Here is a 16,835-nt window from a genome sequence, read left to right as displayed (position 1 = left end):
GCCACCACTGCATCTGTACTACTAAACTCCTAATGAAGGCAGTAGCATTCTACCACTACGAGGGTAGAGCCTTGGGGTCCCTTCTCAGTCCAAAAAGACCGAAGTCCATGAGACAGGCCTATGTCGTGGCACACACGCATGATCCATATTCACCTATGACACAACTTTGCATTAGAGATCCTGACAAGAGTACAGTAGGGTGCTCAGGGCAGGGGTACATATCTCTTACCATGCAGAGAACTCTTCCATCTCCATAGCAGTCAGCTGAGGCCAAGCACAACAAAGGGAGGAGGTCCCCATCTCCTGATTAATGGGAAAGTCCTTGAGCCTTGGAAACAAAGAGTGGGTTTGGAGGACTACCTTTCCAATCATTTAGAACTGAAAGGGGTTTTCAAAACAGGTGAACTTTCACCTTCACCCTGGCTCAGGTAAACACCACAAAAATAAAGCCTTTGAGGTCACTTGTTTAATTGGTCTGATGAGGTCCTAGAGAATTTTCAAACTATGAACTGCAAGCCTCACAAAACCAGGATGATTAAACAACTACTTTTCTTTTCATCTGCCTGAACATCCTTTCCTTCATCAAAATCACTGCCCCCATAATTTAAATATCTCCTGCCATCTGCAAGTCTCATGTACACTGCCATATCTCTGTTGTCCTGCGTTTGTGGTGCCTTGGTTCAAAATGTTCATATGTTTTGTTACAAGCTTGTCCTAAAAGAGAGTCTGCAGATAGCTCCCCTCTGTGCAAACAACTCCTCCACTCTTGAAAAAATGTTGAACTTGTGATTCCCATTCAGTTCAGCATTGAACTGTTTGAAACCTTTGTGGTTCAGGCAGATATGCCATAATGAAAATGTCACTTACCCAGTGTACATCTGTTCGTGGCATCAGTCGCAGTAGATTCGCATGTTCTGCAATAGCTCGCCATCTGGTGTTGGGCCGGAGTGTTACAAGTTGTTTTTCTTCGAAGAAGTCTTTCGAGTCACGGGACCGAGTGACTCCTCCTTTTGTCTCCATTGCGCATGGGCGTCGACTCCATCTTCGATTGTTTTTCCCCGCAGAGGGTGAGGTAGGAGTTGAATTGTAGTAATAGTGCCCATGCAATGGAGTGACTAAGTATGCACTTATTTAAGGTTGAGATGATACATATATAAATAATTGAAGGTAACTTCCAAACTGCTACAGGCTCCCGGGGAGGCGGGTGGGCACATGCGAATCTACTGCGACTGATGCCACGAACAGATGTACACTGGGTAAGTGACATTTTCAGTTCGATGGCATCTGTCGCTGTAGATACGCATGTTCTGCAATAGACTAGTAAGCAGTTATTTCCCCAAAAGCGGTGGATCAGCCTGTAGGAGTGGAAGTAGTCTGAAATAATGTCCTTAATACAGCTTGACCTACTGTGGCTTGTTGTGCGGATAACACGTCTACACAGTAGTGCTTGGTGAATGTGTGAGGCGTAGACCATGTGGCTGCCTTACATATTTCTTGCATTGGGATGTTTCCTAGAAAGGCCATGGTAGCACCTTTCTTTCTGGTTGAGTGTGCCCTTGGTGTAATGGGCAGCTGTCGTTTAGCTTTAAGGTAGCAGATTTGGATGCATTTAACTATCCATCTGGCTATACCTTGTTTTGAAATTGGGTTTCCTGCATGAGGTTTTTGAAATGCAATAAAGAGTTGTTTAGTCTTTCTGATGTTCTTTGTTTTGTCAATGTAATACATTAATGCTCTTTTGACATCTAATGTATGTAGTGCCCTTTCAGCTACGGTATCTGGCTGTGGAAAGAACACCGGAAGTTCCACTGTTTGATTTAGATGGAACGGTGAAATAACCTTTGGCAAAAATTTAGGATTGGTCCTTAGGACGACTTTATTTTTGTGTAGTTGTATAAAAGGTTCCTGTATAGTAAACGCCTGAATCTCGCTTACTCTTCTCAGGGAAGTAATGGCGATGAGAAATGCCACCTTCCAGGTTAGGAACTGTATGTCGCAGGAGTGCATGGGTTCAAAAGGTGGACCCATAAGTCTAGTTAGGACAACATTTAGGTTCCATGAAGGAACAGGTAGTGTTCTTGGTGGTATAATTCTCCTAAGGCCCTCCATGAATGCTTTAATGACTGGTATTTTATATAGGGAAGTTGAATAGGTAGTCTGCAGGTATGCAGATATTGCTGCAAGGTGAATCTTAATGGAAGAGAAAGCTAGGTTAGATTTTTGTAAGTGAAGCAAGTAACCCACTACATGTTCTGGAGTTGTGTGTAATGGTTGTATTTGATTAATATGGCAGTAGCAAACAAACCTCTTCCATTTACTTGCATAGCAGTGCCTGGTGGATGGCCTTCTTGCTTGTTTTATGACTTCCATACATTCTTGGGTAAGTTGTAAGTGCCCGAATTCTAGGATTTCAGGAGCCAGATTGCTAGATTCAGCGATGCTGGATCTGGGTGTCTGATCTTTTGGTTGTGCTGTGTCAACAGATCTGGCCTGTTGGGCAATTTGATGCAGGGTACCACTGATAGGTCTAGCAGCGTTGTGTACCAGGGTTGCCTTGCCCAAGTTGGTGCTATCAATATGAGTTTGAGTTTGCTTTGACTGAGTTTGTTTACCAGGTAAGGAAGGAGAGGGAGAGGAGGAAAAGCGTAAGCAAATATCCCTGACCAGTTCATCCATAGGGCATTGCCTTGGGATTGTTTGTGTGGGTATCTGGATGCGAAGTTTTGGCATTTTGCGTTCTCCCTTGTCGCAAACAAGTCTATCTGAGGTGTTCCCCAGAGTTTGAAATAAGTGTTCAGTATTTGGGGGTGAATTTCCCATTCGTGGACCTGTTGGTGATCTCGAGAGAGATTGTCTGCGAGTTGATTTTGTATCCCTGGTATAAACTGTGCAATTAGGCGAATTTGGTTGTGAATTGCCCAATGCCAAATTTTTTGTGCTAACAGGCTTAACTGCGTGGAGTGCGTCCCTCCCTGCTTGTTTAGATAATACATTGTTGTCATGTTGTCTGTTTTGACGAGAATGTATTTGTGAACTATTATTGGTTGGAAAGCTTTTAGTGCTTGAAAAACTGCAAGAAGTTCTAGGTGATTGATATGCAGTTTTGTTTGATGTACGTTCCATTGTCCTTGTATGCTGTGTTGATCGAGGTGTGCTCCCCACCCTGTCATGGAAGCATCTGTTGTTATTACGTATTGTGGCACTGGGTCTTGGAAAGGCCGCCCCTTGTTTAAATTTATGTTGTTCCACCACAGAAGCGAGAGGTAAGTTTGGCGGTCTATTAACACCAGATCTAGAAGGTGACCCTGTGCTTGAGACCACTGTGATGCTAGGCATTGTTGTAAGGGCCTCATGTGCAGTCTTGCGTTTGGGACAATGGCTATGCATGATGACATCATGCCTAGGAGTTGTAATACCATCTTTGCTTGTATCTTTTGTGTTGGATACATGCGTTGTATGATGGTGTTGAAATTTTGAATTCTTTGTGGACTTGGAGTGGCTACTCCTTTTGATGTGTCTATTATGGCTCCCAGGTATTGTTGTACCTTGCGTGGCAGAATTTTGGATTTTGTGAAATTGACGGTGAACCCTAGTTTGAAGAGGGTTTGTATGATATGATTTGTGTGATTTGAGCACTCTATTAACGAATGGGCCTTGATTAGCCAGTCGTCTAGATATGGGAACACATGTATTTGCTGCCTTCTGATGTGTGCAGCGACTACCGCTAGACATTTGGTAAAGACTCTTGGTGCGGTTGTTAATCCGAAAGGCAGTACCTTGAATTGGTAATGTATTCCTTTGAATACAAACCTTAGGTATTTCCTGTGCGATGGGTGTATTGGTATATGGAAATAAGCATCCTTGAGGTCTAAAGTTGCCATGTAGTCGTGCAGCTTTAGCAATGGCAATACTTCTTGTAGTGTGACCATGTGGAAGTGGTCTGATTGGATGAAAGTGTTCACTACTCTGAGGTCTAGGATTGGTCTCAGTGTTTTGTCCTTCTTTGGTATCAGAAAGTACAGTGAGTAAACTCCTGTGTTTATTTGTGTGTTTGGCACTAATTCGATTGCATTCTTTTGCAATAGTGCCTGCACTTCTATCTCTAGGAGATTGGAATGGTGTGTTGTTAAATTTTGTGCTTTTGGTGGTATGTTTGGAGGGAACTGTAGAAATTCTATGCAGTAACCATGTTGGATAATTGCTAGAACCCAAGTGTCTGTAGTGATTTTCTCCCATGCTCTGTAATAATGACCTATTCGTCCCCCCACTGGTGTTGTGTGGAGGGGGTGAGTGACATGTGAGTCACTGTTTAGTAGTAGGGGTTTTGGGGCTTTGGAATCTTCCTCTATTTCTAGGGAATTGCCCTCCTCTATATTGTCCCCGAAAACCTCCTCTATACTGTCCTTGGTAACTGGACGGTGTGGCTTGTGAGGTGCTGGCTTGTGTGCTTTGACCCCGAAACCCCCCTCGAAAGGGCGTTTTACGGAATGAGCTGTAATTCCCTCTGCTCTGCGGGGAGTAGAGTGCGCCCATGGCTTTGGCAGTGTCCGTATCTTTTTTGAGTTTCTCAATCGCTGTGTCCACTTCTGGACCGAACAGTTCTTTTTCATTAAAAGGCATATTGAGAACTGCTTGTTGAATCTCTGGTTTAAATCCAGACGTTCGGAGCCATGCATGCCTTCTGATAGTTACAGATGTATTAATTGTCCGTGCAGCTGTATCTGCAGCGTCCATGGAGGAGCGGATCTGGTTGTTGGAGATGGCCTGTCCCTCCTCGACCACTTGTTTTGCCCTATTTTGGAAGTCTTTGGGCAGATGTTCAATGAGATGTTGCATCTCGTCCCAGTGGGCTCTGTCATAGCGCGCAAGTAGTGCCTGGGAGTTCGCGATGCGCCACTGGTTTGCAGCTTGTGCTGCGACTCTCTTACCAGCTGCATCAAACTTGCGGCTTTCTTTATCTGGGGGTGGTGCATCTCCAGATGTGTGAGAGTTGGCCCTTTTCCTAGCTGCTCCTACAACAACAGAGTCTGGTGGCAGCTGTGTTGTGATGAAAGCCGGGTCCGTAGGAGGCGGCTTATACTTTTTTTCCACCCTTGGTGTGATTGCCCTACTTTTGACCGGGTCCTTAAATATGTCTTTTGCGTGCCGGAGCATACCAGGGAGCATAGGCAGGCTTTGGTAGGAGCTGTGGGTGGAGGAGAGTGTGTTGAACAAGAAATCATCCTCGACCTGTTCTGAGTGGAGGCTTACGTTGTGAAATTGTGCTGCTCTAGCCACCACCTGAGAGTACGCGGTGCTGTCTTCTGGTGGAGATGGTTTTGTAGGGTATGCCTCTGGGCTGTTATCTGACACCGGGGCGTCGTATAGGTCCCATGCGTCCTGGTCTTGGTCACCCTGGCTCATGGTGGTGTGAGCTGGGGAGTGTGATGGCGTTTGTGCTGGTGAAACGTTAATCACGGGCGGAGGAGAGGGTGGTGGTGTAACTCTTTTCACCACTTTTGGTTGTGGTGCTTGTTCCGTCTGGAACTCCAACCTTCTCTTTCTCCTAATGGGGGGAAGGGTGCTTATTTTTCCTGTCCCCTGCTGAATGAAGATACGCTTTTGCGTATGGTCCGCATCAGTTGCTTGTAGCTCTTCCTCAAACCTATGCTTCTGCATTTGGGAGGTTAGCGAGTGCTCTTCTGTATAAGAGCCTGAAGCTGGGTCGCTTGCAGTTTGTTTCGGCATCGAAACTTTGTCTGCGTGTTTTTTCGGCTCCGAGGTGACTTTTTTCCTTTTCGGGGCCGAAACCTCTCGGCGTCGATCTGTTTCGGTGCCGCTGTCTCGGCGTCGAGCCGTGTCCACACCGGCATCTCGGTGTCGAGGCTTGTCTCCAGCACTTTCTCGGTCCCGAGAAGGCTGCGTGCCGGTGTCTCGACCGGAGTCGGACGATCTCGGCACTGTCTGGGCCTTTTTCGGTGCCGACGGTCGGTCACCGATTTTATGGGTTGAGCCATGGCCTGGTGGCAGTGGCGTCCCCTGGGCCTTGTAAATGTTTCTTTGTGTGGTTTTCGACGTCTTACTCACGGTTTGTGTATCGTCGAATCCTTCGGAGTCTGAGTCTTGGATCGAGAAGGTACCTTCCTCTTCCTGTTCCTCGAACTCCCGTTGGGCTGTCGGTGCGGACGCCATTTGAAGTCTTCTGGCTCGACGGTCTCGGAGTGTTTTTCGGGACCGGAACGCACGACAGGCCTCGCAGGTGTCTTCGCTGTGCTCAGGTGACAGGCACAGGTTGCAGACCAAGTGTTGGTCTGTGTAGGGGTATTTATTGTGGCATTTGGGGCAGAAACGGAACGGGGTCCGTTCCATCGGCGTTCCTCAGCACGCGGTCGGGCCGACCAGGCCCCGACGGAGGATCGAAAAACTACCCCGAAGGGCACCGGAGCTCTTCGATCTTCGATGCGGTGTTGAATCTAAGTACGCCGATCCCGAACGCAACAATACCGACGAAAATCTTCCGAAATTAACTATTTTTTCTGTTCCGAAACTCGGAGCGACAGGAACACGTCCGAACCCGATGGCGGAAAAAAAACAATCGAAGATGGAGTCGACGCCCATGCGCAATGGAGACAAAAGGAGGAGTCACTCGGTCCCGTGACTCGAAAGACTTCTTCGAAGAAAAACAACTTGTAACACTCCGGCCCAACACCAGATGGCGAGCTATTGCAGAACATGCGTATCTACAGCGACAGATGCCATCGAACATATTTTTCTGAAAAATAAACACTGATACACAGATATAAATTCAATAAAGAAAAATACTAACACAAATGTATCCCTTAACGTAAAATCCATAAAACTCTCTCCTAAAAAAGTGAAATATTTTCTCCCAATCAAGACCAATCAAGACCTCAGTTGAAGTCTTAGTTATCTCCCAGCTAGATGGAAGCAATTTCCTGGTAAATGGCATCCTAAAGATAACCCTCACTCCTATGAAAGGAAACATTCATGAAGAATCATGGTTTATCGTGCAGCTGAAGAAATCTGAAACATCAGTCTTATGTAAAGGATCTGCACTGGCTCCTTTTACAAGTTCGGATCATTTTCAAGACCAGCTGCAGCTCTTACAAGGCCTTCAACATCAACGTCCCTGTTTACCTAGCCTTCCCACTAACAACTCCCGGAGGTCAGTGCCAGACGAGGACCTTGGACAACGCCAGATTAAAGAATGAACACTGTAGGAAGGACAAAACAAGAAAACTACTTTCTCAGCCTATACCAGAGAATCTGGAGTAACATACCCTCCTACATCAGGACAGCACCAACCCTTCCTTCAGGAAGAAACTGAAAACTCACTTCGCCCAGGACCACTACCTAGGGGTGAGAGGACTGACTTATCACCCCTTCCACTAGCTCTACCTCCTTCCCCTGTACCCTCCGCCCGTGCATCCCTCCTATGGCTTGCCTTCTGTATAGTATTTTGTTGCTAGCCAGCTAGATGAATGCTTTAGAAATATCGAAACATGCATACAATCATTAGAGAGAGAGAATACACTTACTATATCACTTTCCAGCCCACTGGTAGTTCTGCCATTTTCCTCAACATCACTTGGGTAACACCTCTCTCATTTCCAACCATTATTTCCCCATCTCTGACACATTTCTTTTATGTCTCTGGCCCAGAAATTGGGCATCATCCACTACTGTAATACCTCCCTGTTGCAGTCTTCAATAACCAACTATCCTTTTGTGCCAGCTGAGCACACGCCACGCTTGCATAAAGTTAACTGCATGTAATTTTGCAAAGTGAACACACTTTAAAAAAGGGAAGACAAAGTTCACCTGCCTAATTATGTGAATTTTAAAATGGTACAAGACAATTAACTTCAAGACAGAAGTCACAGCCCATAGATACAATTCATGTCAAGTTAATTTAGTGCCATTACCATCAATGTTTTGCTTGACCGCAGAATCAGTGGTGGTTTCTTCAATCACCATCTCAAATGACTCTGTGCTTCCATTTACATCTGAGCCCGAGGTCAACCCAGACTCACCTAGACAGGAGAGAAAATAATTTGGCTAAATTCAGCTTTGTCCTCTGTGACAGGCAGAACAAGAGGGTTAATTTTGCAGCACAAGAGAATACAACAGGGACTTTGAGAAAAGGTCAGACATAACCTTATTCTGGGTATGCAGGCTAATAGTCTGACTAAAGAAACAACAATTACATGAATATTATCATTTAGAACTCGGTCTGCAGCTTTTATTAAAGGATTCAGATCTCTAATTTGTTAAAAATATCTTGGTATAAAAATAATTTTAATATTGGGGTTGACCACCAGTTGGTGATGCATGGGGAGTTATGGAAGTCGGTCCAGTAGCTGTAACAGTAGTACAGGAGAATGCTACAGCAAATGAGTATTGTGTATGCAACGTCTAAGAAAGGATAACACGTTCTACCTACCTGAGACCAGTTGCTAAATATATGTGGGCATGGAAAGCCTGAGCAAGTCTGGTGAGGGGTAGTGCTTACATAAGACAGCATAAAAATGATGGATCAAAGTGCTTTATCCAATGCTTCTTGGCACAACTAATACCTCTGGGTAGCATTCTATCTCATCGCTATTCCATCATCAAAAATTGATTTCCATGGCTTGGGACAAGGAAGGACTTGCTGTCTAGTCTCAACATCCACCTGCCCATAAAGTCCTTAACATGATCTATTACAACTTCTTGTCTCGTATACATTGGGCAAGGTTTTTTTCCTGACATAGAATTCTACTTTAAGGTCATTTTTATTACAATTACGACCATCTTTTCTACACGTTTTAACAAATGTTTGGGTAAGAGAGGAGTGTGGTTGTAGGCTATAATATTCTATGACTAAGGTCTAGCAACACCATCACAAAGAGACCTCAAAGGTAATCCAATGGTGTAGGAGGCTGGCCTTGCTTGTTGGGGGTACCAATGGTACTTACACCTTATGCCAGGTCCAGTTATCCCTTATTAGTAGAGTGCAGTAGTGTTCTTGCAGTTTAGGCTGATAGAGGTAGCTATAGCAGAGCAGCCGAGGCTGAACTAGGAGACATGCAAAGCTCATGCAATACCACTTATATCATATAGGTGCTATATCATAAGAAAGACAATACTCATAGTTACTAAAAATAAAGGTACTTTATTTTAGTGACAATGTGCCAAAAATATCTCAGAGGATATACTCCCTTAGGAGGTAAGTAACATACACAAAATATACACAATTAACCAAATCAGGTAAGTAAAACAGTCAGAAAGTAGTGCAAACACTGTAAAACACAATAGGATGCAATAGACCTAGGGGCAACACAAACCATATACTAAGAAAATGGAATGCAAACCACAAATGCACCCCTAGGCAAGTGTAGTGTGTAGAGGGTCGCTGGGAGTTTGAGAAAACAACTCCTGGGTGGGTTGTTATACTAGATATCTATGAATCCCTGCTCTCATCTTATCACACTTATCTACCCATCATCATATGTCATGTCTCTATCAAGCTATCCTCCATTCCCACTCTGACTCATCCCAAATCCATTCTACTACTGTCATCTCCTAAATAACTCTGCCTAAGCTCTTCTCTCAGCTTCCACATCTAACTCACCAAACCTCACTCTACTACCATGACCTCCCAAACAACCCTACTAAATTCGCCTGCATTTGTCTCACCCTGCTACTATGATCTCCCTAACCCTTCCACAGACTCTTCCCTCCTCCATCCCCCTTTACTCATCCCAAGCCTTTGGGATGAGTAAATGAGGGATATACTCCCAATTAACACTTCTGGATTTCTTTCCTCCTCCACCACTCTATTACTCCAGTCAATCTAACTAACAAACTCTCATATCTGCGGCTCAAATTAACTCATAATACTAAAACTGTACTCATATTTCCCAATACTAATCCATCACTAATTCTTGTGGGTTCCGGAGTAGCGTGCTACTTGCCGAAAAGCGCTTTGATGCCTCGTCAGGGGTAGTAAGCGCTATATAAATACTATTACAATACAATACAAGGGTGTAAAGGAGACCCCACCCCAAGACCCTGGAAAGTAGGAGTAAAGTACTACTATTTCCCCCAAAACACACTAAAGTCGTGATAAAGGATTTTGCGAGGACCACAACAGACTGCAAAGCACTGAAGACGGATTCCTGGACCTGAAGACCTGCAAAGGAAGGGGACCAAGTCCAAAAGTTGTTAACGTGTCCGGTGGGGGGGAATTGGGGGAGGAATTGGGGGGGCAGGAGCCCACTAAACCCCGGATGAAGGTGCAAAATGGCTGCCTACGGTTGCGAGAAGCTGCAGGTTTTACAACAACGAAAAGAGGTAGGAGGTTCTGCTTTGTGCAGAAGATGTCCCATGCCATGCTGGAGGATGCAGAGTTGTTTCCTTGTCAAAATACCGCAAACAAGCCTTGCTACCTGCAAGAGTCGCGGCTGAAGAAAAAGGGTGATGTCAGGGCCCAGGAAGGACCAGGATGTTGCCACTCAGGTGAGGAGACAAAGGGGGCCCTCAGCAATGTAGAGAGCCCACGGACAGGAGGGAGGCACCCACAGAAGTCCTTGAACACGGGTTCAAGAAGACTGAACACGGCGGTCGTCTCAACACTGCAAAGAGAGGTCCCACGACACCCGAGGTCAACTCAGGGAGCTGAGCATCGCAGGATGGAGTGCTGGGGATCTAGACTCAGCTGTGCATGCACGATTTCTTGGAAATGTGCACAGAAGCCCTTGTAGCTGCAGATCACCCTGTAGACAGCACTACTGTCTGGGGAGGGGAGGCAAGGACTTACCTCCTTCAAATTTGGACAGCTGGACCACTGGAAAGTCTGGGTCTCTTGGGTCCACCACCTGTGTTCCAGGGGCCACGCTCATCAAGATGAGAGGGGACCCAGAGTACCGGTGAACTTGAAGTTTGGTGCCTGCTGGAGCAGGGGGAAGATTCCGTCGACCCACAGGAGATTTCTTCGTGGCTTCCAGTGCAGGATGAAGGTAGGCGGCCCCCAGAGCATGCACCACCAGGAAAGGCGAGAAAGCCGGCAGGATTAGCCGCTACAATGTCGTTGGTAGTCTTCTGGCTACTTTGTTGCAGTTTTGCAGGCGTCCAGGAGCAGTCAGCGGTCGATCCTTGGCAGAAGTCAAAGAGAGAAGTGCAGAGGAACCCTGATGAATTCTTGCAAGTCGTAATCTGAGGAAAAGCCCACTGGAGAGACGCTAAATAGCCCTCAGAGGAGGATTGGCTACTTAGTCAGGTATGCACCTAACAGGAGAGGTCTCTGACGTCACATGCTGGCACTGGCCACTCAGAGGCCTCCAGAGTGCCCCCACACCTCTGAAAACAAGATGGCAGAGGTCTGAGACACACTGGAGGAGCTCTGGGCACAACCCATGGGGTGGTGATGGGCAGGGGAGTGGTCACTCCCCTTTCCTTTGTCCAGTTTCACACCAGAGCAGGGACTAGGGGTTCCCTAGACCAGTGAAGACTGGCTTATGCAAGAGGGCACCATCTGTGCCCTCCAAAGCATTTCCAGAGGCTGGGAGAGGCTACCCCTCCCCAGCCCTTAACACTTATTTCCAAAGGGAGTGTGAGTAACACCCTACTCTCAGAGGAAAGGCTTTGTTCTGCCTTCATGGGACTGGGCTGCCCAGACCCCAGGAGGGCAGAACCCTGTCTGTGGGGTGGCAGAAACTGTAGCTGCAGAGAAAACCCCAGACAGCTGGTTTGGCAGTACTGGGGGTCCATAGTGGAGCCCCCAGGATGCATGGAATTGACTCCCCAATACCGGATCTTAGACATGTTACATGGCCATATTCGGAGTTACCATTGTGAAGCTACATATAGGTATTGACCTACATGTAGTGCACACGTGTAATGGTGTCCCCGCACTTACAAAGTCTGAGGAAATGGCCCTGAACTATGTGGGGGCACCTTTGCTAGTGCAAGGGTGCCCTCATACTTAGTAACTTTGCACCTAACCTTCAGCAAGTGAAGGCTAGACATATAGGTGACTTATAAGTTACTTAAGTGCAGTGAAAATGGCTGTCAAATAACTTGTGCATTATTTCACGCAGGCTGCAGTGGCAGTCTTGTGTAAGGGGTTGTCTGAGCTCTCTATGGGTGGCAAAAGAAATGCTGCAGCCCATATGGATCTCCTGGAACCCCAATTCCCTGGGTACCTAGGTACCATATACTAGGGACTTCTAAGGGGAGGTCCAGTATGCCAATCAGTATTGGTAAATGTAGTCACTAGCCTATAGTGACAAATTTAAAGGCAGAGACAGCATGAGCACTGAGGTTCTGATAAGCAGAGCCTCAGTGACACAGTTAGGCACTACACAGGCATACACATTCAGGCCACAAACTATGAGCACTGGGGTGCTGTCTAGCAGGACCCCAGTGAGACAGGCAAAAACATACTGACATACATGTAAAATTGGCAAGAAAGATGGTACTTTCCTACAAATGGTCTTAAAGTATTTCTGCCTCTCTCTTCAGTAGTATGGGCTCATTTCAAGGCATTCTGAGGTGGTGCTGGGCTTAAACAAACAGCCATGACAACACTCTTTAGAAAACTCGATCAAAGGAATTGGCGTTAAATATTATTACTAGAGAAACTATGGCATTTAATGCTATTCTAGAGGGAATGGATAAGTCAGAAAAAGTGGTGCTATGAATTTGTTCTTGCCAGACAGCGATGATTGTTAGGATAACTTGTGAATGGACACAGTAATACAGGTGCACGAAGAAATGGCCTTCCAAGACTTGGTAAAGACACTGAGCAGTGGTCATCCCAAAACTACATCCTACTAAGTCTCCACGAAATCAGATGTGCTTACCTTCAGGTCACAATTCATGGAATGAAGAATCAGCTAAAGCATGGAGAGTAGCTGTTCAGAGGCAAATGCTAGGCATCCTAGAGCGCAGTGTGCATAACTTCCCTGGCTTGGTTCCGGTTTTGCCCTTTTCATGGAGGTCAAATTTCGTCTTGGTGTCCAAGGCCTCGAAAGTTGTTTTTGGGAGTACTTGGTAAAAAGCTTCTGCTGAGTCAAAAAAGATCCAAGAGGAATAAGGGCCCATCGATGGCCTTACAAGTCACGCTGTTCATCAGCCAGGTCTGGAGCTTCATTCTGGTCAGGTCTTTTGGTATGCTGTACTAAGAATTCCTGGAAATTATGATTCTTGCAAGAATGGAGTTTTCAGAGATAAAATTGCAGAAAAACCACTCAAGTGCAAGGATGCCCATACTTGGGAATTTTAATTGGTAAGGCTCAGATATCACTACCCTATAGCATAGTAATCAGCCAATGGGTTAAATAATGAGTTTTACTTTCTTCTGTACCAAACGAGGAATAGCAACTAAACAAGCAGGTGTGGGCTTCAATGTGTTATCTGTACAGTTGCTCTCAACCCCTCTGGACCTGTGTGGTAAAAATGCTTCAGGCTTCTCGGGGTACAAAAGCAGGAGGAAGAGTGAACAACAGCACTCCCAGCAGCTCCACTGCACCTAGGTGTATTTCTAATCACTCCAGGTTTTCATAAGATTGTCTTACCAAGTACTAAAATGGTTCAATATGCTGCACGGCACACACAGTTTACAAAGGAAATTCATTTTAAAAGCATGCACATGGGGATTAGCAACTATTATTATACTGAGAGAGACAATATACACAGAAACGCTGCACTCCACCGATTTCAGCAGAGGCCCAGCAATTAGATTTCAACCATTAAAAAAAATACAAAAAATAATTGCAGCTCTTTTCCAAGTGGCACTAATGCTGCAGGTGTCAATTTCAAATGAGTTTTCTCATGTCTGAAAGGCTGGCGAAAGTCTCACACAGATATTTCAAGGCACTGTCTGACTGTTCAATGGTCTCATTACCAGGGTTCGCAATATGTTTCTCTACACAAATCTGGATAGGGATAATTGTTATTTAGCGAAACGAGCCTCACTGTGGAATGTATATCTGGCACCGATATAATAGTCTTGTCTTCTTATAGGTATTAGTCCAAATGAAAACGTTTAAGCGAAAGGAATGCTGTCAAATTCAGTTAACTTACTTGTTGAAAAGCTAATGCTGCATGTCATCCGAAATAAAGATCTGTATATAGTTTGAAACATTTGTCACCCTGGCATTTTATTTTCAGTTAGCTCAATACAATGCATCTAACATGCACAGTTTAGTTTCTTAGAATATCCTGATGCTCAACATACTTTGCACATAATAGAACTCAATCAGGTTACCTGCCATTTCTAGTTCTGGTAGGCACAGTCGGACCAGGCAGTCACCAATGCATCGGGACACAACACTTCCGTTCTGTTGCGAGCAAGATCAGGATTTCTTCTTCTTCCAAAAAACTGCCACAAGATTTGTGGGTACAGCTTGCCATTCCAGGTGGAGAAATTTTAAACCTACTGTTTAATTCCTTTGGGTGTTGAGGAACTACCCTTAGCCTTTTCCTAAGGGTCTCCTAGATTTTGACATTCTCAAAACCTCGGGGCGTCTGATCATTCTGGTGCACCTCTTTTTACACTCAAGAAGCATCAGGCTTGTATTCCTGAGACAATCCTTTGAGTATTTGTTCTGCTACGCCAAAGACAGGCTTGCTAATGAGACACACAGGAATGGTAGCTTCCACTGTGTTTAAAGCTAGTGATCTGAATTTGTTGCCATAGTGAACTATCTACAACCACTTGATTAACCTTACTGGCTGTGCATCCCTTCAAATAAGTTCCTACAGAGATGATTAGCCTTTAAATATCGATATTTAGCAGCTGTCTTATAAAGTGAAAATGTGTATATGCCTAGCTAACTGAGCAAATACTTTAAACTTTAAATATAATTTTGGAACTAGATCCCACCAGTATAAATAAATATCAATTCAGTAGACTTATGTTAAAACACAACTACTTTCTAACACGGAAATACACAATATCTAAGTGCTGCCACAAGACAAAATAAACCATTGCCAAATTAATGAATATTTAAGAGGTTAAGAAACGACTTACTTACCTTTAACTTCAGTTTTCCAGCACTGGTATCTTTCATATATTCAAATACCTGAATCATTTGTCATGCTTGTATTCTCCGGTAAATTTATAATGCCAGTTAATAATGTTAAAAGGGGCACAGGCCCCAACAATAGAGTTTATTTAGTAGCACATCCACGTCATTTAAAACAACCCAAACGTCAGCAAATGAGGTGGAAGTGCGAAGATTTCCTATTCCATCTAGAAGCCACCACAGGTCAGATCTCATAGCACAAGTGTGAGAAGCCTGTACTGGGGAGAAGGGAGAGTGGGTCGCATGTGAGTCTATGAAAGATGCCGGCGCTGGAGAACTGGAGTGACGGGTAAGTAACTAATGTATCCTCCAGCATTGGAGCTTTTATATATTCACATGCTTGAATAGTAAGCAGTATATAACAATTAAAATAAAGTGGGGAGCAGTCTCACCATTACTGGAGAAGGTTGCTGAGGACTGCCTGCCCCAGTGCTGAGTCGGCTGCTGAACAGGTGCCTGCTCTTCCAGATATCTGCACTGCAGATGTCCTGCGAAGGCACACCAGTGCAGAGTGCCGCAGTCGTCACTGTACTCCTGGTGGAACATGCTCTCACTGCTGCAAGGTGGATGCTTCAGGTTGCTGTGGCAGAAGGTGAGTCAACTAGCTACACATGGCTTGGACTGGGGTCAGCTATTCCGGGTTGGCTGAAGGACATAGTCAATTGAGCCAATGGATGTGTGTCTTTCGTCTTGCCCTTATAAATCTATTTGACTTGCACACATCGAGTGCAACTATGTTTTTGACAACATTGTGAGATTTGTGAAAAATGACCGTAGAATGACAAATGCATTCAAATGGAAGTCAGTAGGGACTTAAGGCATGAATTTAGGGTTGTACATAACATGACTTTGTCCTTCGTAACGCAGAGAAAGGGTTCTTTCACAGCAAATGCTTGCATTTTTCCAACTGTCCTTGCTGATGTAAGTGCCTTCAAAAACACAATCTTCCTAGAGATAAACTTTGAATGTGCTGCGTGGATCGGTTTGAAGGGATGCAGCATAAGCTGAAACAAAACAGTGATGCGCTCCCAGGGCACTAGAGGCTACTGTACTGGTGGAACTGCTCTAAAAAGTTCCTTCATACACTGTTTTTGGATTCCTTGTGGATGAAGTGTTGTCTGCTCTTCTAAATCTTGATAGTGCCGCCAGATGGACTCATGAGTATTTATGACCACTTTTAGCTGGGTCCACAAGTATGGAAGTATTTGGTGGGGTTTTCTAGACACTGGGTGGAATTTTTCGCACCAGATACAGAAACCTTCCACTTGGTGTGATAAGTCTTTGTGGTTGCAGGCACTCATGCCGGTGCCACGATATTTCGGCATTCTGCCAGTAGATCCAAATGACCAAACTCCAAGTGGTCAGGTACCAAGCTGTCAGGCTCAGTGACTTGTGATGTATTATCTCTCCATTGTGCCTAGAAAGGAGCCTCAAGTGCATTTTCAGTAGTGTCAGTGGGTGTGCCCAAGCCGTGGCAATGGGGATCAGGGTAAGGCAATCCACTTTGGGCCATTTAATTAAAAAGGCCGTGCCATTGGTTAGAAGCTGCCAAAACATGCTACTGCAGGCATTTTTTGCTGTTCTTTGTGGCAAACACGCCCAGTCTAGGGGGGCCTAATTTGTGGAAGATGTAGCTCACTTGATTCTGGCGAGCTCTCCCTCATCGTAGTCCAGTAGTGTCTGACTGTGTGCATCTGTTTGACTGTTTGGCAGCCACGTAGGTGGTCCACTGTGATGTCAAGCTGATGAGAGATGGTCCACTCC

At 45.2% G+C, this 16,835-nt stretch overlaps 1 protein-coding gene across 1 annotated transcript in view; it reads right to left on the bottom strand.

Annotated features, from left to right (window-relative positions):
• Positions 1–16,835, bottom strand: part of FAM91A1 (family with sequence similarity 91 member A1) — a 253,107-nt gene that overhangs the window by 37,546 nt on the left and 198,726 nt on the right. The window contains exon 21 of the mRNA XM_069220714.1: positions 7,926–8,033. Within this exon, the coding sequence (XP_069076815.1) occupies positions 7,926–8,033 (108 nt within the window). The remainder of the gene's footprint in view (positions 1–7,925; positions 8,034–16,835) is intronic.

The sequence above is a fragment of the Pleurodeles waltl genome, chromosome 2_2 (genome assembly GCF_031143425.1).
Source record: "Pleurodeles waltl isolate 20211129_DDA chromosome 2_2, aPleWal1.hap1.20221129, whole genome shotgun sequence".
NCBI classification, from domain to species: domain Eukaryota; kingdom Metazoa; phylum Chordata; class Amphibia; order Caudata; family Salamandridae; genus Pleurodeles; species Pleurodeles waltl.
The sequence above is the reverse complement of the archived record's forward strand: the minus strand, read 5'-3'. Positions and strand labels throughout refer to the sequence as shown.